Source organism: Coturnix japonica, chromosome 2 (assembly GCF_001577835.2).
Source record: "Coturnix japonica isolate 7356 chromosome 2, Coturnix japonica 2.1, whole genome shotgun sequence".
In the NCBI taxonomy this organism is placed as follows: domain Eukaryota; kingdom Metazoa; phylum Chordata; class Aves; order Galliformes; family Phasianidae; genus Coturnix; species Coturnix japonica.
This window is the reverse complement of record NC_029517.1, coordinates 109,513,479-109,541,215: the sequence shown is the minus strand read 5'-3', so window position 1 is coordinate 109,541,215 and position 27,737 is coordinate 109,513,479. Positions and strand designations below refer to the sequence as shown.

The following is a 27,737-nucleotide window of genomic DNA, read 5'->3' as shown; positions in this document are numbered from 1 at the left end:
TTATGGAGCCATTGAGCTCTTTGTCTAATAGCAGCATTCAAGTGATGCTTCTATTAAGACCCATCAAACTTGCATTGAGGTTGCAAGGGATAAGGATACCTAAACGTTTCCTGCCATGTCTCCTATTGAATGTTCTCATAGCAGCTTTTGTCTGGACCAAGGATGTTTGCTAGGAGACTGTGACAGCAAGAACTGGGGGATGCTGCTGGAGAAATAAAGGAAGCTGCAGTGGGGCAAATGCACTTGCAAATGCACTGAGCTGGCTGGCTGCTCGCACAGTTCTCAAAGTTCATGTGGTGTGTTCTCATAGATCTCCTGACCAAGCACCCCTCTGCCATCACACAGGGCCAGGCTGTGTGAGAGAGCTGTGCTCACTGTGAGCATACTGAAATGAAGCGTTAGAAGCTGTGGGATCCCACCAAACCAGGTCTCCATGCCTGGGGCTGAGCTGTGGATGTGGAGTCTCTCTGCTTCTAATATGAAGCTCAGAACCAAGATGCTCACTTGTTGCTGTGCTTGCCAAAGTACGTTTGGTAGGCTGTTTCACCTAAGCCTTGTTGTTTGCACACACTTGTGTGCTGCTTGGTTGCACAGGTGCTTCAGGTACTGTCACCTGTTGTGCTTCTGTCCTTCTTAGTGTAGTTTACATCTTTCCACTGTGCAGAATCCAGGTGTGAGCTTGCTAAATACATAGTGGGAGTTAGTCCATATCCCAGGCACTGAAAAGGTGTTTGCTGGTGCTACTAAAAAGCAACGCTGCAGATAGTGCTTTCCTGATCTTTTCAACTTTCTTGGTACGTGATTCGACTTCACTTGTAACTGTTCTGTGGTCTGACATCATACTGTGAGGTTGGCACTAAGAGCCCAGGAGATCAGTGGTGTCTTCTGAGGGAGCTGGGAATCGTTCCAATCAAACTCACTTTAGTAACGCTTTTAATTAGATTGAGAAATAACAGACTCAAACTTTGTTTAAAACAGTCCTGTTCTGCACCACGGCCTATTTTCTTTCTAATCACTTAACTGTCATCTAGCTGCAGTTCAGCAGTATCTTCCTGAAGTTCTGTTTCAGTCTCTGAACAAGGATTGGAGTCTCTGGAGAATGGCCACGGAACTGGAATCACCAGCTAAAGTCAAATAGTTAAATACAAATTCCTCCTGGCAGTATTTTGACTTGATCTTGTTTGGAAATGTTTCTCTCTGCTGTCAGTTTGGCCCCGTGTCTCCAAAGGTGATGCAGTGCTCTACCTGATGGCTGATCTGGGGGTGCTGCTGCTGTAGGCCTGGACTGTTCCTGTAGACTGCAAATGCTTCTCACTTTTTATTGCTGGATTGGGTTAGTTCTGACCTCTGCTTGAGATGCAGCCTTGTGATGAGGCAGGGATTTCTCCCTAATAAAATCCTTATATATATATATCTTATAAATCCTGGAGGAGGTGGCTTCAAAAGATTGTGGAGAAGCTTTGTGAATGCAAAGTCTTCTATCTGATATGAAAAGGCTTTGGATCTTATTGTGGTGTTAGCTTGTCTGGCTGCGAAATATGCTGAAATGCGGTTCTACTCCTTCACAACATCTCCGGAAATTAGTCTGAGTTTGTAATTGGATTGGGAGGAAGAGAGATGAGAAGTGCTGCTGCTGTAAGATGTGCCTCAGCTGTTGGAAATGCTGTGGGTTGAAACTCAGCTTCTAGAAAAACACACCACCTGCAACCCAGTAATCCTGAATACCAGCGTCTCTGTTGCACGATGGTACATCTTGGGAGAATATTGATCATTCTAACTGAATGCTTGCTTACTTTTTGGCTTTGTCTTACTGTTTCACAACATCTTGGTATCTTAGAGCAGTTTTAAAGCCTCAGATCAGGTTCTGAAAGGCTTTACGTGTCTACAAACTGGTAAGGCTTTGAAGATCAAATTTATGCTTTAGAGCCTAGATTGGCTTAGGATTCTTAAGTGGATTTTTAGCTCTTAAAAATGGCTTAGGCCCTGCAAAACTCATCTAGAGCAGGGACAGAAGCCTGGTTTGCTGCCTCTTTGAAGACCTACTTGGGGGAGATGGAGGCAAGGGAAGGTGTTATTGGAAGTCTTTACCCTGGATGCTGGTACTGAAAAGTCTCTGCAGTTTTGCCTGTCTGCAGAGTGCAGGAGCTGTGAATTAAAACCAGCTGCAAGCTGAGTAGGCAGTCATCCTTGAAACAGGAGATAATCTGTCTTGCTCTGCTCCCTATAAAGCCAGCTCATCTTTCCCTTCTCTGATGCTGCACTTCGCCCCTCCACCCACCCTCCTTTGCTTGCAGACCCAAGTGTTAAAGTCATGCTTGGCTTGCCCAGAATACGGGTTCTGGTGCGTGTTTCACAGCTGTGCCTATAGAGTACACAAAGGTAGGAAACTGGGATGCTGCAGGTGCCCACACAGTGCAGGATTTGGTTTCTTCAGGGAAAGGAGGATGTAACTTTTTCCATATGTAAATAAATTATTTTTCTTCAAGGACTAAACATGCGAAAGCAGTTTATCAGCAAGACTATTGTAGTGTCTTAGCCTTAATTAGCCATCAAGATAGAATGCTTTAATATTACTGCTTTACTTAACTTGTTGCTGGGTCGCCTTGGGCTGAGCCTTGGGAAGCTGTAGAACTGGGTAGCCGGTGGTATCAGAAGGAACAGTGCCTGACAATAAGCGGGCATGCAGCCAGATAGTTGTGTTTACTCGGTCTTAACAGCTCTTCTAGCTGTGCAGAAAGTTCCCTCCCCTCCCACATGATTAATGACCTTTGCAATCTGCTACATTGGTGCTCAGTAGTTACATGAGAAAGCTCCAAATGGACTTGAACCTTGAAAGAGCAGATTACAATAGGGTTAATGGTGGGAAGCCTGGTGGTAATGCCTTGCTGAGCCTTTTCCAGCCACTCTGTAACATTCAGTCGAATTCATCAGTAATTGGTTCAAGCGTACTTGACAGAAGTAATCTACCTTCCTGCCAGTCTTCTGAACCTCAGCTTCTAACATGGTGTAGATGCCTGAAGTGCCAACTGCTTCCTTAGCCTGTCTTGTTAAGGACAAAGAAGCGTAAGTTCTGAAGCAGCAAAAGTACCCACAGCAACATTTTCAGTTTTATTTTCTAACATAGTGAGCAAAACCCCACTGTTTCCTGTCTTTGGTCTCTTACGCTTGTCTTGAGGTCTCTCACACTCCTCAGGTATGGGCTTGCAGCTGATAGTTGCAGTGATATCTAGGTACAGATGTAAGAAGTGGATTTGATATGCAAGGCAAACAGCAAAGATACTTAAGCATGCAGAATAACTGCTTTAAGCCTTATATATCTGTACTTACCCTCTTACAGCTCTGAAATGTATATGATTGCACCAGGAGGTACACCTAATAGAGCATGGCTTTGTGGCCTCAATTCGTCCTGAGCTCGCTCAGTGTGCTGTGAATCACCTTGAGGAGTGAGGGGGAGGAAGGTTGTGCAATGGAATGTTTTGGTCATGGCAGGACACTTGAGAAAGGCTGCAGGAGGGGAATCTGCCACTGTCTAGCAGTGCTTAGAGCATGGTGAGCCACTAACCTTGCCCAAAAGCTTCGTGCTGTATGTCAAAAGGCACCAAGATGAGAGCTAGCAGGGCCCAGCTCTGTTAGCAGTCTTGCTCTGCTCTGCATTCCTAGCTGCACTGGGGAAGAAGTGGAGGAACAAGCAGGCTCCTGTGGCTGATGGGAGTATTTGCCTTCCCTGAAGTGGGGAGCTGGGAATGATAGGTACATGGAAGTTGTGCTGTCACTGGCCTGGAATGGTGGATGCAGTCTTGTACTGTTTTAGGGATGCAGTTCTCCTTGCAGCCTAACTGGCTTGTGCTTCTGAGCAAAGAATCATAGATCATCTAGTTCCGACCCCTCTGCAATGGGTAGGTTTGCTGATCAGGCTGCCTAAGAACCCATTTAACCTGGCCTTGAATACCTCCTGAGATGGGGCATCCACAGCTTTTCAATGAGTTCTGTGCATAAGCCAGCGTGGAAGAATTCAGTCTTTGATCTGGGAGCTTAGATATCTACTGTGTCAAACTTGCCCTGAAGCCTGAAGTGACAGTGTAGTGATGGGCAGTGCCTTGGACTCATCTTGGTTTACGGTGCAGGAGAATGGCAGCGTTTGGCTCATACACACCACTGTCTGTGGTGTAACGGGTTACCAGGTCAGTGAACTGAGGCTGTTGATCTGGATGTCAATGGGGATATGAAACCAGCTTTGGTGCAGTGGAGATACAGGAGGAGTGTCAGATTGTTTATCCTCATACCATTCATTAAAAAGCAATGGGGGGAGTTTCCTGTAAGTGACAAGAATGTAAGTATAGACTCTTATTAAATGCCCTTGTCCAGGAAATGGTATTCCTGGCTGCTAGTGTGCATGAATGAATCTCCATTAGAGGTTCTTTTTCCTGCAGTAGCTATTTCTAACAGTCATAATGTGCTTGCATTGATTAGTTTACAATGAATGATTCTCTGGGGTGGTTAAATTGTAGGTAGTAAACTCACCTTTGTGCTTTCTATGTTGGGAGAATGACAGCTGATAACATTCAGCTTTTCCACCTTGCCACATCTAATAACTTCTCATTTGTCTAATCCAGTTAGTGCAGCTCCTGCCTGAGCTTTCGTGCAGGATAGGATGAAGAAAGGCTGCAAAACAGTGTCGGTAGCTCTTCATGTTGATGTGTTTGGTTAGCAGCCTACGACTGCTGCAGCTATGGTACTCTTCTCTACCATTTCTGGATGCTTAAACCAGAATATGTGACCAGAGCTTTGACCTCTGGCAGATAAATTTAGTGATACTTCCTGGCTGGTGCTTAAGTCACATGTCAGCAATGCAGAGGGACATCATGTTCTATTATTTTTTTTTTGAGTGGATTTGGGCAATAGCAGAGATCTGTATTTTGGGCTGCTGTACTGTCATTGTTAGGAGCCTGCAGGTTGCCTGCTCCAGAAACCAATGTAGGTCTGCAGCCAAAAGAACTGCTCTTTAATTAGCCCGGAGGTCTGTTCCTGCGGTGGAAAGGAGTTAAAACTGAAGTGCTGTGCTTTTCTGGTATCCCTCAGGATAACATAGACTTGAGAATGCGGCAGTGCTCCTTTGCTTTTATGGCTGTGCAGAGAGTGGCGGAATGGCTCTGGTCAGGTCTGCCCTACAATGTCAGTTTTGGGGATTGGAGGGGGAGAAGATTATCTTCCATCTGACTGAACTCCTGTGTGTGCAGGCTGCGGTTCAGAGCACAGGCACAAAAAGTGGAGCTCAGTGAAGGAAACTGCTTAGCTGTGAAGGTGCTCTGTCATGTTAGTGAAGCTGTGTCTGCAGTGGAAGGAGCTGACCTTAGGGGGGGAAAAGTAGCAAAAAGCTGCAAAAGTGGGTTAAGTGCCTCTTCTAAGGAAGAACTTCTTCCCAGGGCTGGATCTTTAAGTTTATGGCATGAAGTCAGATGGCTTGTGCAAGCTGGTCTTTCTTCACAGTATACGTGTCAAAACAAACACATTTCATCATGGCCTTGTGTTCCGGTGTTACCGGTTCCTGGCATAAAGCTGGCTGCTACGACTGACTGCAGCTCCAAGGGCACAGGGCAGTGTGCTTCTATTTATGTTAAGGAGAGAAAAAAAACAACACAAACACGTCCCATACATGGGTATGCTCAGCCTCTTGGGTGAATACCATACTGTGCATCAGCACCTTCCTAAACAAAACCATGCAGCTGTTGGATGCAGTTGCTGTCACCTCTAGACTCGCTTCCTGCAGAGTGATGCTGGGCAGTGGGGCTGGATTTGTACGCTGGTTGCTGCATTGCTGGGAACTGCTGGGGAAGCAGAGCTACGTGGGCAGAATTTTCCATTAATCAGAGGAAAAAGTCCTACACAGATGGTATATAGGATAGATTACCGCGGGTAATCCTTTTGTGTCCTAGAAGATTAAGGAGATCCTGGTGGAGCCGCTGTCAGCTGACCTTTTTTTATGTAAATGATTGGAAATTGGTGATGCGGTCCTGCAGGAAGGAGGAAGGCTTCTCCAGGAGCCTGGGAGCAGCAGCACACCGTGGGTGTTTGTTAAAGGCACGGTCTGTTTGAGTCCCGTTCTGGTTATAAATTGACAGGAACTCAGTTTTGTGCTGTGTAAACAGCAGAAGCTACGACACGGTTAAGAAATTACTTGCTGGATGGCTGTGTTGAATTCATGAGAGGTGATGGCTGAATTTGATGAGGAGGTGCAGTGAGAGCCGGGTGAAGAAACAAGGGGTGAAGAAAGCCCCGTGCTCTGGTGTGGCCTCCCAAAGAGAAGATGCCTCCTTCAGCTGAAGCAGATGGTGGCGGTGCTCTCTGAGCTTCCTGGCATGGATCTATACGAGGATTACAAGTCGCCCTTTGATTTCAATGCAGGAGTGGACCGAACCTACCTTTACCTGTCACCCGGCATAAACCTTACTCCACCTGGGTCACCTACGCTGACTAAGTCTGGTAACTTCTTTTTAACAGCTTGATGTGGGAAGCTCGGTGGCTGAGATCTGTAGAAGGGTGATTTGGCTGAAAGATTAAGTGAAGGTCAAAGTCCTGCTGGTAACTGTGGCGATCTGTTAGCTTTGGTATGTCGTGTAGGTCTTGTCTCATTTACCAGCTTTAGCTCCTTTTGTCAACTCTGTAGAAAGGCAATTCTAGGGGAACAAAGTAAGCAATAAAATTAGGAACAGAAGGGCAATATCTGCAAGGTTGATGTGGCCAGACTAGTTTGACTGTTAGATCTTATTTTTTCCAGTTCCTGGTTCTCTAGGGTAATTACAAATACAGAAAGCTTAGCTTTTTTTTTCTTCATTGCGGTCTTGCTCTTTAAAGTTTTAAAGTGTGTCCTCTGAGAAGCCTCTGCTTGAATGAAACCAAACTTGTGCATGACCTAGATGAGCTGCAGGGCGCTGAGGAGCAGCAGTCAGCTCTGCATCTCAGCCCTCCTGTAGAGGGGCCAGCAGCTGTCCTCAGTGCCTAGTGCTGATGCGTTGCAGTAAGCACCAACCTTTGCTGTTTTCTTATTCATTCGCTTTGATCTTTGGGAGAAGCCCAGGTTGGCAAAAGAAAAGTGTGACTGCTATTTTCACTGAGGCAAATGAGTTGTACTTCAAATTCGATCTTATATATTGTGAAATAAATATGCTCTGTATTATCACATTATTCAAGTCTTAGAAATTCAGGATTGTTCCAATAGCTTGTTCTTCTGAGCTCTATAAGTACCTTTGCCAGCTGTGTAGTGATAATCAGGCACTCATCTTGAGTATGTTAGCACAGCCTGTATCTGCCTGAACACATGCTTTGGAAAGACTAACCCTTCCCCAGACAAAGGCTGCTGCTCATCTGAAGTGACCAGTGGTCCCTTAAATGGCTTGTGATTACCACTTATCTCCAAATTCAGGCCAAGGAGTGGTGGTACTTTATGTCAGGATAAGTGACAAACTTGCTCTGAAGATGAACAGAGCAAACCCCAGACCAAAACCTGAGTGCAAGCTGAATGCTTTGTCTACTGTGGAAGAATAATGTGGGCTTAGATTCTGTTTTCCTGACTGCTTGTGATTTGTATAAGATTTAACCAATGAAATTCTCAATGGCTCTATTTGATTAATTTAACTAGATTTAGTAAACTTTTTAGTAAACTTCAGTCTTAGAAACGCAGTCACCTTAATGCTGACCTTAAAACTATGTAAGTTCTCCCAATACAGGATATTTCCAACTATTGGGTTATCTCTATAGTATTTTCTCTTTGCTTAAGAGACTAGGAATGATCAAGCTAAACTTGGTTGTAGCAGAGTGTCTAATGTGTTTGCTGTTTTTGCAGCTCCTAAAAATGAAAGTAAAGCTCTGCCTTTCAGTAGTGCAGATGCACTGCGTCCTGCAAGTACCGAAGTGAGGAATGGGAACAGAACAAGTGTAGGGGTGATTGGTAATGAGAGCATAGGTGGCTGCATAGACATGATCAATGGGAGGGGGATAGAGAGCAAGGAGGGGAAGGTGTGGTGAGATGAACTGGGTGAGGTGTGGAGGAGCCTCAGTAGCAGTGATTTGCTATCTTCTTAAAGAATCCGTGAATATACAGAGCTCTTCCTGCTTCTTAATGTTTTGCTTCTCAGTGTTGAATCTCAAGTTTGGTGATGTGCTGCAACAAGCAGCATAAACTGCATTAATATACCCGTTTTCCAAAGGTAGGGTGCATTCCCAAAACAAGCTGTTGATGTGGGAGATGATCCAGCACGTTTTGCTGCTGCTGAATTCAGTCGATCTATTTTTGATGAGCTAATCCAGATGACTCTTCATAATGAGATTGAACAACCTCTCAGCGGGATGTGCTAATGCTCCGTAGTCTATAGATGTGCTCTTTAGTGCCTGAAAAGCTTCTGCAGTTTGCTTTTGAAAGGGCGAGCTCTGTAGGCCCTGAAAGGACCGCAGGCTTTGAGTAAGCTGGCAGTCAAAGGCCAACACGGGGAAAAAATGCATTTTAAAATGCTTCCTTCAGTTGAACATATGTAATTAATAGCATATAGACAGCAATCAGATAAAGAGTTATGGTGTGCTTAACAGCTTGATGCTAAGAAAAGGAGATACGTTCATGTCCCACAGCCAGATAATTTATTTGTAGAAGAGCTGTCATCCTTTGTGTTCAGCATTGTAGTGCTCTGCTTTGATTTAGACATTCTGACTTTCTGACTTGATTGTGATAGATCTATTTGATACCGAGGCTTACAAGGAAATCAGAGTAATGGTCTCATTGCTCGTTAATGAGAGTTGTTGGATTCCCAAGCCAAATAGCGTCATGTAATGCCATCAAAAGCTGCTGAAATGAGAGCGGAATTGCATCTGGTTAATTACTGTGGTGATTAGTAAGGGGAATGTTAAATAACTTGTCCTCAGCTTGTCTGAATGAATGTATGCTTTGAGCTGTATGAAAGGATAGAGAAGGCAATTGTTCTCAGGTTACCCGTAGCACTGCAGTGCCAGGCTGGCTGGGGGAGAGCCTTGCCTCACTGCTCCAGGCCTGATGTATTGCTCTCACACACACCTCTCTATCCCTACAAACACAATATTCCCCTTAGGTTAATTTGTTGTATTTTAAGATTTGAGTGGTAGTTCTGGGATGCCATCTCTCTGCAGATCCGTCTTTTGCTAATGAGTGCAGATCACCTCGTTGTGGTGAGCTGTGTGTTTAAGTATCAAGTGCAGAGCTACGCAATGGGAAACCTTTTGTTGTTTGCTGCGTGCTCAGAGCAGAGGAGCTCATGGAGGCCTGATGGCGGCTGCAGCTCTTCACAGGGAGCTGAGGGGCAGCGCTGAGCTCTGCTCTGTGTGACAGCCACACTAAGGACAGAAAGTTGTGTAGGATATAATGGATGAGTTCCTACTTGTGGTGTAACCCTTTTCTAAGTGCTGCTGAACTTGCTTTTGTCTATGGCAGATGATTTAGTGAGAAGACGGGGGAGGGACTTATTAGAAGGGTGTGTAGTGACAAGACAAGGGGAAATGGCTTTAAACTGGAAGAGGGTAGATTGAGTCTAGGCTTCAGGAAGAAATTCTTTACTGGTGAGACACTGGAACAAGTTGCCTGGCAAGGCTGTGGATTCCCCTTCCCTGGAAGCATTCAAGGCCAGGCTAGATGGGACTTAGAGCAACCTGGTCTAGGGGGAGGTGTCCGTGCCTATAGCGGGGGGTTGGAACTTGACTTAAAGGTCCCTTCCAACCCAAACCATTCTGTGATGATAGTGCTTGGGGAATGTGACTCTGATGTCCTCTCATTAGTTGTGGCATAAAGGGGCTGTACATCAACTGCTGTACATCCATCTGCTGTCTGGGCAGCACATTTTGATCAGGCTCTTAACAGTTTCTTCACCACTAGGGCTGCTGAGAACTGACTCTATACCTGAGGTTGGAGAGGATGCTGCTGCTACAGTCGGCATGTCAGAAACTCTGTCTGAAGAAGAACAGAATGAGCTAAGGAAAGAGCTTGCCAAGGTAAATCTCCTACAGGTAGTTCTTCAGGTGGTAATGAGAATGAAAATCTGGTGTAATGATGCCTGTGAATGCACACTCTTTGTATTCCTTCTGAATCTGAGTTCGAGATTCTTCTGTATTGCAGCACGGGGAGCAGTGAGAAAAGGAAGATGTCAAAGAGAACGTCTAGTTAAACCTATGGGGAATTAAGCTAGGAGTATCTAGCATACAGCATTTGCAATAGAATCTGTGTAGTGTTTTTCCCCTTATATGAGGAGCAGGTAAATAAGGCTGTCAAGAAGAAAATTATTTGAAGCTAAAACCGAGTATTGTCTTAACTGATGTGGTGTGATTTAAAACTGTTATTTTCATGAAGGATGCTCAGTGTACCACTTTGATGACAGCTAATTGCATAACTATTTTTGTCCAGATTTATAGTAGCAGAAAAATTCAAAGCAATAGAAATAGCTCTTGTTGAGGGACAGCCAAATTCAAGCCTGCTAATTACATTAAAAATATTGTCAAAGTCCAGCTTCATTGAGTGGCTGTTTATTTTTTTCCCCTTTGTAGCTCCTTGCAAACTTAAGCTTACATTTGGCTTACCGACGTTAGCTGTGAAATAAATTCCCTCCACCCCCACTCCCTCTCCAAGTTTTGTCAAGCAAGGAGACAAACTTGTGTGGAGCAGATGCTCTGAGCTTCCTTGTGCTGCTTGTGAGCTGGTTTCCCTTCTGACGTGGAAGGAGCATGTAGGCTTGGCAGCTGTCCCGGGTTTGACTAATCTGCATGCTCCACGTAGGCCAGTGCTGTCAAAAGGTACTGATTTCTAACCATACAGTCTGTCAGGGCTACCTGCTTCCTTGTGTGTATTGAACTGATAGTGCTAGCTGCAAATAGACTGCTTTCTGACTAACAAACTGCAGGATTTCCATTTTAGTAGCCGGAAACAATGAGGCAATGCTGAAAACACATAATCCCTTCCGTAACTAATGTCTAATAGATGTTTTCATAAATACATGGTTTAATGGCTGTGTAGATCACTTATTAACTCAGTTCTCTTATCTCTGCTGCAATTAGGTGGAAGAGGAAATCCAGACACTCTCACAAGTGCTGGCTGCCAAAGAGAAGCACCTTGCAGAAATCAAGAGAAAGCTGGGAATTAACTCATTACAGGAACTAAAGCAGAATATCACCAAAAGCTGGCAAGATGTGACGTCAACTGCAGCGTATGTACTGCTTCCTGATGATTGTCTCAGCTGTTGAGGTGAAAACTATGCAACTCATACATCTAAATACTTGACTGTTGCAAAACAAGCTGAGTGTAGATAAAACAGTGCTAAGCTGTGCTAACTTGAACCTGCAGAAATCATCATAGGTTTCTCCCAAGGAGGACATAGCCAACCCTAATAGCTGCATCATCTCATGAAAAATTATTGCCTGTAATATGGGCAATTCTAATATATTTGACTAACAGAACTGAGGTACGACTGCTGAGATATCTGTGTGTCCCAAGTCCAGCAGAATATTCTTTTCTGACCTGAGAAAATGTTGTAAACATGGCTCATGCAGGAAGGTACAATGTCACAGTATTCCAGCGAAACAAAACCTTTACCTTGTAGTCCAGAGTACATCTCATTACAACATCTGTTCTGGTGAAGGTATTTTTGTTTTGCAGAATCATTCAGTACAAATTATAGACACTTGGCACCAAAAATAGCGTCTGTTGTTCTTTGTGTGGTGGTTTTTCCTTTTTGGAAGTCCTTACAATAGCAGAAAATCACGTGGGTGGGGTGGTAGATGTATGTTGGTGAACCTCATTTGTAATCTGAGGTTGCAGAGATGCCATAGCCAGGAGGGATGGCAGGAACTCAAAATAGCTTCTCAAGTGGTTTGTCTGCTCCACCTAAAAGTGGAAATATACTTCTGGGTTTGAAACAAACTTAACGTACCCTGAAAATTCCTGTATGTCATATTGAAATAACAAACTGAATTTTCTTTGAATGCAGGTACAAGAAAACATCAGAAACCCTGTCTCAGGCAGGTCAGAAGGCTTCTGCTGCGTTTTCCTCTGTCGGTTCAGTCCTATCCAAGAAGTTTGAAGACGTCAAGTATGTTTCTTTAGCTTTTAATAAGCAGTTGTGCTTCTTTATGAGAGTTGTGCTATTAACGTACCCAGCACTTCTGAAAGTTCATCTATCACAAACTTACGAATCTATCGTGTCTTAGGAATGCTGATCGATGTGCTGCAAGATCTGCTTTTATGTCCTCACTGATGCGGAATAGTTGTGTGGTGTGTATTTCATATATGTGAGAGAATCAACAAAAGCTGTTACCTACACTGCTGCTCTGATTCTTCTGCTGGGGATGCTGATGGCAGCATTCCTGCCTGCTTCTGTGTGCCCAGTGCACATAACATCATCACTTCTCAGCTCGTGGAATACCACCTTTAAACAACAAATGTCTTTATCTGTCTTTTTTTTGCTTTTTTTTGTCTTGTGTTGTCTTGGGTGTGTGTGTGGATTCCTTTTAAGGTACTTCTTTGTTAGCTGTTCCACCTTACAGCAGTGGCCTGATTTTATTACCTTTTAATAGACTATTGATACTTGTTAATGCCTAAACGTTGGCATCCAGCAGCATATTTTGACTGTGTCAAGCGACACAGCCCTTTCATGCAAATTAGGTAAGTTTGGTGGTAATTTTTAGCATTAAATGTACTGTTAGCTGCATGGGGATTCTTCCTGCACGCAAACTAATCATACGCTTAGCTTAGAATTCTTTGATTATATAATTTCTACTACAGGAACACGTAATTACTCACCTCCATTTGTAATTTGCTGTGAATAGCGGATCAAGCTTACTTTCCAATTACTGAGCAAGAAACAAAATCACAGTCTAACAGAATATTGCTGCATTGGTGGACAGCAGTGTAATAAAATCAGCCATTGGATTTAAAGTGCTGCCATTAACCTCCTCCTTGCTTCTTGAAGCTTAGTGAGAAACTTTAAGGTGCAGCTACGCAGTTCAATTTTTTGCTTCAGATTTATCAGAACTTCCTTTCTCTCTTTAATGCTTACTCTGGCATTGTGCAGACTACAGGCATTTTCACATTCCTTTAGGTAAGGTGGGGCACAAGAATGTTTTCTGAAACTAAGCATGTAGTCAGACTGTCTCCATAAAAAGCTTTAATGAGTTTTATCTGTAAAAGGTAACTTCTTTTTTTTCTCCGGTGTTAATGTAAAACTGCAATTTATCTGATGTCAGGGGAGATATTTTTTCATGTTCACCTCGTAACTGTCCTAGAACATGAAATAGCGATGATACATAATAATCAATTAGTCTCTATTTCTTATTAAAAAAGAAAAGAAAAAGGAATCTGTTAAAATGAGCCAGAATTGTTATTCCTTTTAGAGATGGAATATGTCCTTGAGGTCAATGGCGTGCAGAATTCCTCCTTTGTCTGTACAATGTTTGTGCTCTGACAGTAGAAATTTTCCCTTTTCGGCTTGTATTACAAGAATTGTTTGGTATTGTGGTTTTATTCAAATTAATGGAGTCTAAGTCTAAAATAGCTCATGAATTCATTGTTCACAGTTTGTCTGATGAAACAGTCTTTATCTTTGAGCTCATTACTGTAACAGCTCCAGACAGGGTATTTTAATTACCCTGCCTGCACTGTGTTTTATCTGCTTACTGTAAGCAAATACTCTGTGTGAAGTTTTCAGTAGCTCACTGACTGTATAGCAACTTCTTACCTTGTGTTCTGTCTTTTGTGCACCTCTGGGTCTGACTTCATCTTTTTGACTCTCTCATTAAATAGCCACAGACAGTATTAAGAGGTGTAGGTATCTGGCTCCTACAATACTAGTGAGGAGTTCTAGTCTGCAGTGTCTGGGGAGTTGAATCTATTCAAGCATAAGAATAGCAGCCCACCTTAAATCTCATCTTTGTCATCAGTAAGACAGAGGGAGACCAGGAGATGTCTGTCTCTCAGCTGCAGGGCTTAGCTGCTCACTTGTGGGTTCAGCATTCTTTCTTAAGGCTGTGGTGTTCCTGTACTTGTATTGGTCTGCTCATTTGATGAGGACAAGCACAGACTCAGAGCTCTCTTCTGGCCTGAAGAATTTAATACCTCACTATGCAGCCACCTGCTCAAGTTTGAGTACTCACTGCCAGCGGAGCTACTATCAGGAACGGTGCCACTGAGAAGGACTGCGATGGGGCCAAATGGCCCCAAACAAGATGGGGCCACTTCTCTTGCATTTCTTGGGAGAAATCACAGCAATGGAAATTCAAAGTGTGATTATAAATTCAGGAGCAGGTGGATTTTAAATAAATAAATATAGTGCTGTTTTAGGTCTTAATTGTGCTTAAACAAGATAGAAGGTCTGAGCAAACTTCCCAAGCAATCATGACTCTGCTACATCCGTACTATGGAACAGAAAAACTTATTTTTACCCTGTTTTCAGGTTTTAGAATAATTTCCTTTGCTTGCTCTGGAAACAGTTTATGATCGTGGACTTCTAAATGTCGTAGCTTATCAGCATATCCATTGGAAGCCTAACTATTGAGCAAGGAAATAACCAGTGCTTTTGTTTTCTAGGGAGGGACATTGACATACCTCCCTGTGCATTTTCAAAGTGTGAAACAGTGCAGGGACTGTAAAAATCATTTCTAAAATAAGACAAATCTTTCCATGCAATACAATATATATGGAAAATTAGAGGGCAACTTACTACACCGTTTTGTTTCTATAGGGACTTGATGATGGGTGTTGTAAAAAGGGTTTCTGGTCTTCAAACCGCCCAGCTTCTTGGACTAGCTGAGTGCTTTGTGGCACTCTGTCACTTGTGAAAAGAAGAAATGACTTGTTTTGTCAAGCTTTTCAATATTTTACCTTACTTCTTTGCACTAGTTGAATAAGTGATTTGATGTTAAAGATAAACTTCACTTATCTAATCCAGTTCTCTTGCAAACCAAATCATTCTGTGCCAGAACCATTTACTGCAGTGACACTTGACACATGTTCAGGATGTTTTGTATATTGCATAACAGGTTAACTTTTGGGGACCTGAATAGTTCTTACATTAAATGATCTCTGTGGGACTGAACTAAAGTTCTCTAGGCAGCTGTTAAAAGACACGCAATATACCACAGCTTGCTGCTTTTCAGTGCAAGCAGGTTTGCAGATTGTTAGTGTGGAGAAACAAAGGTAATTTTCACCCTCTTTAGTCTTTAACTTTGCAAGTAGCCAGGCATTTCTTGTAGGCTAAGTGGAAGTGGCTCAGCGTGACTGCATGAAGATTTGGGTAATATCAACCTAGTTCTATGCTGAAACCTGGCAAGAGCAGCAAAACCAGAATTTCTAGTAATCTGTGTCAAAGAGCAAAGAATGCAGATGGTGCTTGTGGAGATTGTCATCTACGTGTGCTCTAAAAACAACTTGGCTGAAGCTGCAACATCAGTGAAGGTGAAAAACAGCAGAAAAGGGGTGTAGGGTAAGGGGATAAAACGTGGCTGCACCTTGCTGATGTGTCAGGACAGCAACTGGCCTCTGTGATTCTGATTCCCAGTACTGTGCACCCACAGTATCCTTCAGATGTGCATCTGCCTTAAGGGGTCCCAACCTTAAGGCAATTTGTTAGCATGTGTTTCATTCAGCGCATTAAACTGTTGGTCTTTGAAGTTATCTGGGAGCTCCTTAGTGTAACTCCAGTCATTTAATAGGAATAGGTACATGTTGTCAGTATGGCAACACTGGCAGGTTACACAAATCTTCATGAGTTTCAGATCAGCATTGGAACTAGGACTTTCTCCTTGTCCCCACCCAGAACCTTTGAATATAGATGGGTGGATCTGCTCTCTCCTGTTAGTTGATTTTATATTGATGAGTGTGAAACGTGTTGTATCGAAGTGGGAACACAAAGTGGGCTAATCCTTGGAGTAGGAGGACTTGACCGATAACTCTTAAGTGTTTGCTTTATACTTGATATCATCACAACTGTGAATGCAGCATGTCTCATTGCTTGGAAGACTTAACAGGTAGACAGACTGCAGCTAAAAAGAAGAAAATAAAGAGTATGTAGTTACTAACAAGCATGGCACCTGAATACATTTGGAAAGGAAGGAGCTGCAGCTTTTGGTCTGTTGTACTCGTGTGTGCATGGCTAAGCAATTTTAAAAAGCAAACCTAAACTGTTTTTATATGACTATTTACCAAAGGTGGTGTCCGGTAAGTCATCTTTCTAAGCCAGTTTCTCCTCTGTCACTTCAACTAACTTCTTGCTTTCTTTTTTTCTTAATGCTGGCAATTTAGTATACGCTCCATACAACATTCGATTAGCATGCCTATTATGAGGTAACGTATGCGTAATCCAGCTGTTGGGTGTATTTGTTGTCAAGTGTGGAATCAAAAAGGAATTTAACTAACAGATAAAAAATGAATGGATTTCATATACTGATGTGTAGGGTGACATTTATTTCTGCTTAACAGTGATGGTATTTCACACCTGGAATGCGACTGAGTGTGCTTTCCTACTCTTTAGAGAGCTGTAACAACTTCTATCTTCTTGTTAGACCTGTAATATTTTGGAAGTTTAAAAGACAGTTGCTTGGTGTTACAACTGTCTATGAAAGCAAGTAAAAAATTTAGTCTTGGTCCAGCAAAGGCAAGCATTTGCCACTCTACACGAGGCAGGAAACTGTACGAGCTATTGTACAAACTGGAAGGCAGCAGTGGCAGCTAATTGGAGTATTAAGGCACTCTTTTGATCCTAGTAATAACAATACACTGAACCTCAATATTGAACACTGTGAGCTGTCCTGCTCTTCTCGTGCATTTATAATCACAGCTGTCTCTAGCAATTAAAAGGCAAAGGGGAGTCTCCATAAACTTACGTTAGCACTGTGAACTGTTCTGTTAATTAAACACACAACCTGTTAAAGTTATTTTCCTATGACAAGCAAAAAAACCCAAGCAAAATAAATCCCCCAAAGAACCCAACTCAGCCAAGTTTTATTCAGGATGGCAAAGTGTTCTAACCCATAAGCCACAAACCTGCTATTTTCCCTTCCATTTTGTCATTAAAGAAGCTAGTGTTGATACTGGCAATTGCTAACTGCAAAAGGTGTGAATGAGCTGCAGCTTGACTGTTGAATTTTAGTTTTGTAGTATAAGTAGAGATCCAGTTATAAGCTATTTTGGGCTATCCTTAAAAATAAGGAAAAAGCCCCAAACAAAATGCATGTTGACATTGGAAAAAAACCACTGTTTGCTTGTTCTCTGATGTTTATACGCTGACTAGATGTGTTTTTAATTCTGTGGTTCCTTTTTGTCCCCTAGAAATTCTCCTACTTTCAAATCCTTTGAGGAAAAAGTTGAAACCTTGAAGGTAAGTGTGACTTGGTGATTGTGGAGCTGTGAATGTGGAGAAAAGACCTTTGTGAGCTCTGGGTGACTTTTTTTTTTGCTTGAATTTTAAAGTTATTGGTAAATTGTCAAGGGGTTCTTAGGTGATGTCTTCCTAAGCACAGGGGAAACAGTTTCTCTGCCTAATGACTTGAGAAGAAAACAAACGTGGAAAATGCCTTAATCAGGTGGCTTAACCTGTATCTAACTTCCACAGACAGCTAGTATAACATACCTAGTGTTATATATTGAAAATACATAGCACAGCTTGGGATGCTTGCCTTGTTTCTGACATCAAATGTCATAAAATGTGCAAGGTCTTCGTGCCTGGATTTTGCAGACAGTGTTTGTAAAAATGAATTGACTTAGAAAAACTTTAAATGCCGGAAATAACTATAAGTAGCTTCTCCAAATTAAGCAAACAAAGCAAAAAGCAAACTCGGCTTTTAAAAATTGCTAGTACATGTAATGAGATTCGGGTTTGACTTTTTTGGGCACACTGGGTTAGGTGAGAAGCATGCAAAAAATAGCATGTGGATCTAATGCTGTCTAGCAAGCTGAGTGTTGCTAGTGCTCACACCACAGTACACAGTACATACTGCACAGAGAAATAAAAAGGTAAACATGTTGCCGTGTAAAAGTATCATAGCTGCTGGGTTTCACTGTGGAACTGGAGATGAGCTCTCAGCCTCAACTGAAAACCATTCCAGATCCTTATGCTTATGATTAAGATCTTGTCCAAATAACCTTCAGATGTAGCTCGCTCCTGGAAGAGTTGAGCTGAAGAGGGTTATTAAGCCGCTTTGTGCAGAGGTGCAGCTAACCTGTGTGCCATATAACTGCAATTTTATACTGAGGCTCTTTCTTATGGTTTAGTCTAAAGTTGGAGGAAGCAAACCTGCCAGCGGGGACTTTGGAGAAGTTCTGAACTCAGCTGCCAATGCCAGTGCCACAGAAACGATTGCAGAAGAGACACAGGAGGAGACGCACTGAGATTCCTGCCTCTGTCCTGCTACCCACTGCCAGATGCTGCAAGCAGGAACCAAGCACACTTGTAACATCCTCTGTGCTCTTTCCACCAGATGTGCTTTTCTTTAGCACGTAGCTGTTGTAACAGATGAATTGATACCAAGCTTGTTGTGGGTTCAGATTATTTTTGAAACTAAAATACGTTGCTTGTTTGGGGTTTTGCGTGGGGAAGGGAATTTTTATGCCTTTCAAGCATTTAAAGGACTTATCCCTTATTTGAAGGCAACCTTTGAAATACAGCGATGAAAAACTCTTTGGAGAAGTTAATTATACTGTACATACGTGTGGATACATAATTCTTTTTGAATCTGTAGCTACTGTTCAACTTAATCATTTTGAATCTACCACTGCTGCCAAACTGAACCTTGCTACTGCACTCCCTTCTCATTATTTCAGTTACGTGTTGCCTGCATGGGACACCAGACTTAGGAGGGACACTCACAGCTTCAAGAAAGGCTTTCAGCAGGCTTTAAACATGTTATTTGTATCAGGCTTACAGCCGTGTGGGAATGTATTGAGTTAAAAGCTTCCAAGAGATGCGAGTGGGGGTAATGCATAACATCTAGAACTTGGGACTTGTCTGTGGGTTACCCAACTAGGAAGGCTCTGTTAGCAAGATGCCTATTAGTGCTGGTTTAGTTCAGTGATGCTGATGCTTTCAACACTGCATTTTGTATGAAATGTTGGGGGGAAAATATACTGTTAGGATCTCCTGATCAGCTGTGAGTCATCTTAATTCACACAGTAGTGTCACATTTACACCAACAGGAATGTGAGGATAAGTCTGGGCGTGAAAGTGGGTTTTCTCTTAGGCATCAACTTGCTTTCGAGTGCTAATGTTGTTTTCCTTGTAGCCTGGCCATTGATAAAACGCCACATCTGTTTGTAGCTGTGAGGGCCCTGTAGGAGCAGGGCACTGATGCTGTTAACACCTAAAGGCAGTGCCCTGTGTCCGAGGGCTGCTCTCCCGCCTGTTGCTTTATGCCATCGTTCTCTGCAGATTCTGCTTTCTGTTTCTGACACAAGATGTGGGTAAGATCATAATTTCTGGCAAAAAATGTGTTTATCGCTGTTCTTAGAACTGGAAACCAGCTTTGAAACAGCTGTGTGTGAAATCTGTGCTCCTTCACCTGCTGCAGATGTATAGAATAAAGGTTCCCCGCCTTTATTAGCATGTCAGTTGCAGTGTATATACGCTCAATTACATGCCCGAAGTTCAATAAAACCATTATGTGTGTAACGTAGTGTCTGTGTGGTGTTGCTGTGGGTCACAGGGCCGATCGGCCGCGCTCGAAGAGTCACGTCCGCCAGGTGCCGCTGGTGCCATCTCTCCCTCCCCTCTAAGATGGCGGCCGGCGCATGCGCCCACAGGGGTCACAGTTCGTGCCCGCCCACCACGCGGGACAACATGGCGGCGCCGGGCTGGAGCCGGGCAGCAGCGCTGGCGGGCGCCCAATGGCGGCTGCTGACGGCAGCGAGGCGGCGGTGCAGCGGAATGCCGCCTGAGGAGACGCCGGCCGCCCCGATGCTCCGGCAGCAGCCGCGGAGGCGGCCGGGCAGCGCTGGAGGCACCGGGGCCATGGATCCCCGACAGGTGAGGGCGCGGCGAGGAGGGCGGGTTGTGCTGCCCTCAGTGCCGCGCTGCCGCCCCGCATCGCCGCTGTGGTGGCCTCGTGTTCCCGTTTGCTCCGATCTGTCGGCTCGTCCCACTCTGTGGAGATTCCCATGATCAGTTATGACTTTTGATCGCTAAGAAGCGCAGCTCCTGCTACATCAGCCTCCCCGCCGCTGCCCTGACTGGCGCTTGTATGGCCGGTAGGGGGGAGCCGCGCTGCGCCGAGCTGTGGGGCTGCCCTTGGGATGCGTATTTCTGTATTGAGAGTGGTGAGCACTGGAACAGGTTGCCCAAGGAGGTTGTGGATGCCCCATCCCTGCAGGCATTGAAGGCCAGGCTGCATGTGGCTCTGGGCAGCCTGGTCTGTTGATTAGCAGCCCTGCACATAGCACGGGGGTTGAAAGTACATGATCATTGCGAAGAGGAGAGATACAGAGACACGACTAACATTTATATAACATAAAATCCAGACTCCAACACAGCAGAGCGTAGTTTATATAACGTTAATAAGGGGCAGATTTATGTGTGAGTCAGAAGTCACCTGGTCCTGGAGGATATGCAGATACCTCTGGGCCTTCATAGCTGTGCTACTTGATGCTCAGTCTGTGCTATTGAATAAAAGCAAGCAGGCAAGGTTTTAAAGAGAATACCTTACAAATCATTAGAGCTGCACAGTGAATTAGTTGCCGAAAATCCTAATATCTTCAGTGAAAAGTAAATGATGCTTTGCCAGAACACTCAGTCACTGCTTGGAGGTGTTCAAGGCCAGGTTGGACGGGGCCCTGGGCAACCTGATCTAGTAAATGTGTATGTTTGGTGGCCCTGCCAGGCAGGGGGGTTGGAACTACATGATCCTTGAGGTCCCTTCCAACCCGGGTCATTCTGTGATTCTGTGGTTCTCACAAGGGATGCTGAAGCATTTCATTTCAGTTTTGCTTCCAGCCTTTTTGGCTGAAGCAATTTGTTTATTTTGCTTCCTAAACTGAAAGCACATTTCTGCTTTGTGCTGGGGGAAATGTATGGATGTTCCTCTTTTGGTTGGAACGGCTGAAAAAGTTTGTTTTGCTTTTTGGTGGTTCTTTGGGGATACGTTTAATTTTAAGGTTGTGATGGGAAATACCTCAGGACAATTAAAAGCCTGAATATGTGAGTTTTTGAATGAATAAAGATTTAATAAAGATAAGAATGGAAGCGTAGCAGTCAATTTCCTTTATCCTGTTTTAGGCAAATGAGCTGTTTGCCTTTTTCAGTCATCAGTTCTGAGATTTACTTCTACATTTTGAGGTGTTGTGCTCTTCTGTGCTTTCCTTACATTAAAGATCCCTGCCAACCCAAACCACTCCATGGTTCTATTGTCAATACATCACCTTATTTTAATGAAAAAAAATACGCTTTATGAATATGTTTCTGCTGGAATTTGTCTGCTGTTGTTTGTGCCTTCAGAAATGCTGCTGTTCCCTTAATGTCCAGATCCCTTTGTCTTCAGGACATTATGTGCAGAAGAGCAAAGGAGACCTTAAAGCTGGGAAGATAAATGTTTGGCATCTGCTCCGTTGTGATCCCACATAGAGCTTTCTGTTATTTCTTGTGCTGGGCTGTAGATTCTAAATGATTAATGCTAGAATATATTGCATTCCCTGCAGCTAAAATGCTTCCCCCGAAGAGTTCAGATCATCATAGTGTGAGGTGGTTCACAAGCCTTCTGTACAGAGTCTGCCCATAGAAATTCTTTGCAAAGAAAGGAAATTGTAGGAATCTTTTTGTTAATATCTTCTTGCTTTCTGGCAGGGAAGTTTCCAGTTTTCTCCTTGATTGCTTTTAGAGCTGTCCTTTGTGGCTTTACAGTCATTAATCAAAGATTTTTTTCCCCTGAATCACTGCTTTTATTTCTGCTTTGAATCATGGGTCCTTTTTTAATGCTTTCTCTTTGGGCTGTTTTCCTTCAGTAGCTTTATTAAATAACACAAATCTTGCTTTTGTTTCAGTTTTTCTATGGTAGTTAATTTTCCAAACCCTTTATTAGCAAGAATGATATGCTGCCTTCTTACCATTGTGTTCTCATGGGATTAAATGGAGAAGTCTCTTATTTTAGGGAAACTGAAGAGATCTGTATTTGTGGCGATCCAATTGGGACTCTGAGTTGAATCTATTGGCAAACAGTCTGAACTTCATTTATTAAATTCTCTGCAATGCTTATGTCTGCATTGCTACTCACGTGAATGCCCAGGTGATGGTTTGCAGTTGTACTTCTGATCTCATAGACTCACAGAATGGCTTACGTTGGAAGGGATCTGTGTATGACAAGTGCAATCTCCCATCTCACTTCTCCATGTTTCATCCATATCTCCTGCATTCTGACATGCGAGCTGCTTGTCTTTGCAAGCAAACACAAAACATGTCGCTAGGGTTTAAAGATATCTTGTGCAGTGGGTGGGATAGGACCACCCTGCTTGTATAGTCACAGGCTTTGCTCCAGAATCTGTGTGCTTCTTTCCTCCATTGGAGTGAGTCCTTTCATCTGGACCTCATTGGCGTTTAAATCTATTACTTTTTAAACTCTCTGCTTAGTATTTATAATAGTGCAGAATGTTTTATGATTGAAAAAGCTGCATTTTTATCACTAAACTATGTGCAGAGCGAGCGGAAGGCATCCAAAGATTTATGAATAACCTTCAACCTTAGGAAATTAGAAGGCACATTAAACAGTCTAGGAGTTTAAGGGAAGAAAAAAGTCTTTACCCTTCAGATTCTTGAAAAGAATGTTCTGTTTGAGCTTCTGACTCTTTCATGATCTCCAGCTTTTCTAAGTAGATGAGTGATCAATTCATTGCATGTATCCCAGCTGTATGGGTAATGCTCGGTGACAGTCAGAGAAGAGTACTATTCTATTACCTTACTGTTTTTCTCTAGCTCCATTGTGGGGAATGCAGGTAAGGAGATTTAGGAATTGTGAAAGAAAGAACTCCTCAAAGCGCCATTAAATATCTTTAAAAATCTGGGGTAAGTTCCTTCCTGATGAAAGCTTCTTTAGATCCAGAATCACAGAATTGTAGGGGTTGGAAGGGACCTCCAGAGATCATCGAGTCCAACCCCCCTGCCAAAGCAGGCTCCCTACACCATGTCACACAGGTAGGCGTCCAGGCAGGTCTTAAATATCTCCAGAGAAGGAGACTCCACCACCTCCCTGGGCAGCCTGTTCCAGTGCTCCATCACCCGCACTGATTATGCAAAGAACTGGGAAAAATACAGTGTTTTAGCTTGTTCTTTGTTTCTAGGCTGTTCCCAGCAGTGTTCTTCACGGGATGTTTCAATAGAGTCTTTCCATGATTCTTGTAGACTTAATTAAACCTTCATGCTCCTGAGAAGTTCCTCTCCTGGGAGCAGAGTGAAGAAATCTGGATGTGTAGACCAGCGATACCATTGAAGTAGATTGCACTATTTTCTTGGAAAACTGTTCTTAGTGAAGAATGCCAACTGAATTCTTGGTACAAGAGCTAAGTTGGATCTCACTGACTTTATATTCTAGGAAGGAACCAATACATCTATCAGTGTATAAATACAGCACTTGTGTGTTGTGTACAGAGATTATTTCCCAGGCAAGTTTGCATGGGGGAGGAGATCTTTGGGCCTATGTTTTTTCCTGCTGGGGAGACAGAATGATGTTATTAACTAGAATCTCATCTGGAGATATTCAGAACTTGCTTGGGTGCTTTCTTGTGCAACCTAGTACAGGGAACCTGCTTTAGCAGGGGGGTTGGACTGCATGATCTCCAGAGGTGCTTTCCAACCCCTGTGATTCTGTGGTACCGCATACAGTGTGCCATTGTATGAAAGGAGCAGGAAAGATATGGATGCGATTTATCAGTGACACAAGTCTAGTTGCAGGCCAGCATTTGTCTCTGTCTTCAACATCATGTATACTGCCATTCCGGATTTAAATTATATGTATTTTCGAGTCCCTGCATACTTTAAATGCAAGCTTATGGCATCTGTGTGGGTCTGCTTCTTCACTTCTACACCTGGTCTGGTGGTTGGTGAGCCTGCACATATCAGAGGGGTTGAAACTAGATGATCATAGTGGTCCTCTCCAACCCAGGCCATTCTATGACATGATCATAGTATCATAGTATCATAGTCTCGTGTGGGTTGGAAGGGACCATAGAGATATTCTGTGATATGTTGAATTAAGTTGCATGTAGATTATTACCACAGCCCCATCCATTCGTATGATACATCTCGTGTATGTACTTCCTCTTATTGATTCATCTGTTTTGCATTCATTCTTGAAGCTTTCACAGATGTGTCCCCTGCAGTTAATTTCTATCAATTTGAATTTCAACTACATTGAAAATTCCTATGCTTGAAACTGTGTATGATAGTAACACTTGTGTATGAAATCCTACTTCTCAGCTGGTGGTTCACTAGTTTGATTCTTTGGTTTAAATAACTTGCAGCCTGATGTGGTGGGTGGTAACGTAACCCTGCCCCTGGCAGGGGGTTGGAACTGGGTGATCTTCCAACCCAAGCCATTCTGTGACGAAGGAAGAAAATGCCTGATGTTACCTCTGCTGTTGTGCTACATGCTACAATGTGATTGTTGCCCACTGCTCTGCTCTGTACTACAGTGTTGTGGAAAGCCAGGGAGAAACAGTCAGTGGTAGCCTCTGTTCTGAGGGCTTAGTAAGTGTAAAGAGAGTTTATACTGCCTTGTTTACAAATTCTAGATTACTCTTGCTTTCTTACTGTTGAGAGGGGTGTGATTTAGTTAAACTTCATCCCCTGAATTAATAGAATCATTAAGGTTGGAGAAGACCTCTAAGATCATGTAGTCCAGCTGTCAACCCATCAGCACTATTCCCACTAACCACGTCCCTTGATGCCACATCTCCATGTGTTTCTTGAACATGTCCAGGATGTTTTCCTCACCATCCCCCTGGGCAGCTTATTCCAATTCATTACCACTCTTTCAGAGAAGAATTTTTACCTAATATCCAACTTTTTGGGGCAATTTCAGGCCCAGGTTCCTCTGTACTGAGCAGGACTTTGAGGGGCCACAGATTCTGAATACGCTCATGAACTTGCCCAACCAGTAGTAGAATATGTTGTAGTCTTAGACTTAGTCTTCAATATGTGAAATATTTTGGGTTGGAGAAATTAACAGGTGTCTCCTGAGAAGTCTTAATAAAAGTGCACCAGAGGCACGAAATCTTTACTTGCAATTTAGCGAATGAAACTTTTTTCTGTGCTATAAGTTTGATTTATTTTCTCCTCGAGATAATGATCTTTTTTGAAATGATACTTTTCTTTATCTGTAGGTTCCTTCAGAGAGAACAGAATCCTTTGCATCCATGTTGAGACGCTCACCTTTGATTCAGATGGGACCTGCCAAAGATAAAATCGCCATTGGTCAAATATTCCAGGTTGTAGAAGATGACCTTTATATAGATTTTGGTGGCAAGTTTCACTGCGTGTGCAAAAGACCCGAAGTAGATGGAAAGTAAGTAATAAATCGTGGTAAGCAATTAAAATAGGTGAATAACAAACTGCTAAGTAATTGGATTTGATGATGTTTGACTTTCATGGCTTGTATGAATGATGTGGTTTAAACTAGGCAAGTTAAGTCACTGTGCAGAACTAATATCTGTGTAGCTCAGGAGTTGTTCCGTTGTATCCATATCTTTTGTGAATTTGCTGTATTGATATCCACATTATTTATGAGGACCAAAGGAAGGTGGTTTTCTTTAAGGTGTAGATTGCTTGCAGAACACTGGTTATAGTTCTACAGTAATTTGTAAATATTTCTGTTTTGTGATAACTTGTGTATTCAAGTTAACAGAATTTTTCTTCAACTGAAATGCCCGCTGGCAGAAAATTGGTAACGGACTGATGAGTTTTGTGATAAAATGACATTGTGTTTGTGTGTGATGATGGCGGGAGGAGGCCTGAGGAAGCTCTTATTGGAGCAGAAGCTTCAAAGCTGGGAGTGTAAACCTGGCTTTGAGAGGATCTAGACTAATAATTGCCTGTCTGTCCTAGTGATAAAAGCAGGTAGACCTACATGGTGTTGTACCTCCCCCTGCCTTGGAGTGGCAGTAGAGTCTGCGTGTTTTGGAACCGAAGGCAGCGCTTCACCTAGCGATACAGTCAGCATCCCCAGCATCAGGAGTGTGGTGTCAGTGGAGTAGCAGTATTGATCCTAATACATCCACATGCCCCCAGCTGCCATTTGAGATGTAGGAGGCCTATTCACTTACCTTTTCTTGTCAGTTCAGTCCCAGAACCTGAATTTGTTGATGCTTTCCTAAGTGTTTAAATGTTCTATGGACCAGATCCTCTAAATAGAAATACTTGCATCAGAAAAGAACTAATTTAAGTAAATCTCACCACCTTTTTGAAGTTGATTATATTTCTGTAATTGGAATTTAAAAAATTTTCTTGAGGTTTATCAAAGAACTCAATTATAGGCAATCTTCTGTTTGTCGTTAACTTGTCATAAGCTACTGTGTCATATAACATAGTTGTTCCAGTCTATTTCTGAGTGGTGTTGTAATGAGAAATTTACAGAGGTACTTTAGAATGAGAAATAAGCCCAGCAAACTGCTGTCTTAGTTAAATACGTGTACCATCAATACTATTGAGATGTTGCTGAGTTGGGATCTCATTGCTTATTAAAATGTAGTAGAAAGAATATGCAAACATATATCCTGTACTATTGCTTTCATCTGTGTAATTAGTGAAGACAGCAGCTCACTGATTTACTGTTTGGAAATTGGAAGCATAGATCAGCTTGGATATCATAGGTGCTGGCTGGTGAAATGTCAGTAGGGTCAGGCAAGGATGCATTTGGTTATAAATACCAATGTGGGATTTACTTCACGTGACAGGAATATTTATTACTGTTATGATTACAGGATCTTATTTAATATGCACTTTACTTATTTAATATACACTGTAATTAATAAATACATATTTTTCTGATACACACGGATGTAAATGCTGTATTAAATTTGACTTTTATGCCAACAATATAGGAATTCAGTAAAGAATGCAGATACTTTACAAGTGGCAGAAAGGGTCTGTAGGAAAGCCAGTGTATGGTAACTTTTCAGCTATAGGAAGCACTTGATATTTTTTGCTCCTTTCTTTTAATACACAGAGGAAATGAAGTCCTGAAGAGGAACGTGTCTCTATTATGTCTCCAAATGAGCAGCACTTTAATCCGTGGCAAAAAAAATTGCTGTTACAACCTGCTTCTGCCATTATCAGATGGAATTCTTAAGAGCCAGAGAATGTGGGAAGGTGTTATGCTGACACTGCCTATTGCATGGTCTGCACCTGTGCTGTTAATGACCAATTCCCATTGAAATCACAATGGCTTTCAGCAATTTTCTGAAATGTAGGATTGTAGGATCAGCTTCTAAAGAGGATTAAACGCGCCTTTCCATGCAGGTGTAATGAAGCTTTATTTTCAAAGATTGCTATAGCCCTCCAGCAACTCCAGAGTTATCAGGCTATAGAATCAGAAAGATACTTCCTTTCTGTTGGAGTATGCAGCTGGTGCAGGGATTTCCAGTATATCCTGTGGCGATTTTACTTGACACCTTTCATATACAGCGCATATTTGCCAGACTTAAATAGTACAGGAGTGGAAGAAATCACTTGATGCTGGCTGTGATTTAGAACATGATAGCTTAATGAACACCA

The 27,737-nt window shown here is 42.8% G+C and overlaps 2 protein-coding genes across 14 annotated transcripts in view; both read left to right on the top strand.

The window, feature by feature from the left end:
* The window catches only part of TPD52 (tumor protein D52), a 36,755-nt gene extending 17,097 nt beyond the window's left edge, over positions 1 to 19,658 (top strand). For 4 of the 13 annotated variants that reach the window (XM_015855834.2, XM_015855837.2, XM_032442779.1 and 1 more), the window contains exons 2-8: positions 9,890 to 10,005; positions 11,062 to 11,210; positions 11,991 to 12,092; positions 13,074 to 13,100; positions 16,298 to 16,339; positions 17,324 to 17,372; positions 18,266 to 19,658. In XM_015855834.2, the coding sequence (XP_015711320.1) occupies positions 9,890 to 10,005; positions 11,062 to 11,210; positions 11,991 to 12,092; positions 13,074 to 13,100; positions 16,298 to 16,339; positions 17,324 to 17,372; positions 18,266 to 18,382 (602 nt within the window). In that variant the 3' untranslated portion in view covers positions 18,383 to 19,658. Of the gene's footprint in view, positions 1 to 6,009; positions 6,481 to 9,874; positions 10,006 to 11,061; positions 11,211 to 11,990; positions 12,093 to 13,073; positions 13,101 to 16,297; positions 16,340 to 17,323; positions 17,373 to 18,265 lie in introns of those variants that run through there. The other 9 variants (XM_015855826.2, XM_015855825.1, XM_015855832.2 and 6 more) reach the window with 9 other exon arrangements.
* Positions 19,659 to 19,748: 90 nt separating this feature from the next.
* The window catches only part of MRPS28 (mitochondrial ribosomal protein S28), a 48,625-nt gene continuing 40,636 nt past the window's right edge, over positions 19,749 to 27,737 (top strand). The window contains exons 1-2 of the mRNA XM_015855839.1: positions 19,749 to 20,012; positions 25,349 to 25,530. Coding sequence (XP_015711325.1) covers positions 19,764 to 20,012; positions 25,349 to 25,530 — 431 coding nt within the window. The 5' untranslated portion in view covers positions 19,749 to 19,763. The remainder of the gene's footprint in view (positions 20,013 to 25,348; positions 25,531 to 27,737) is intronic.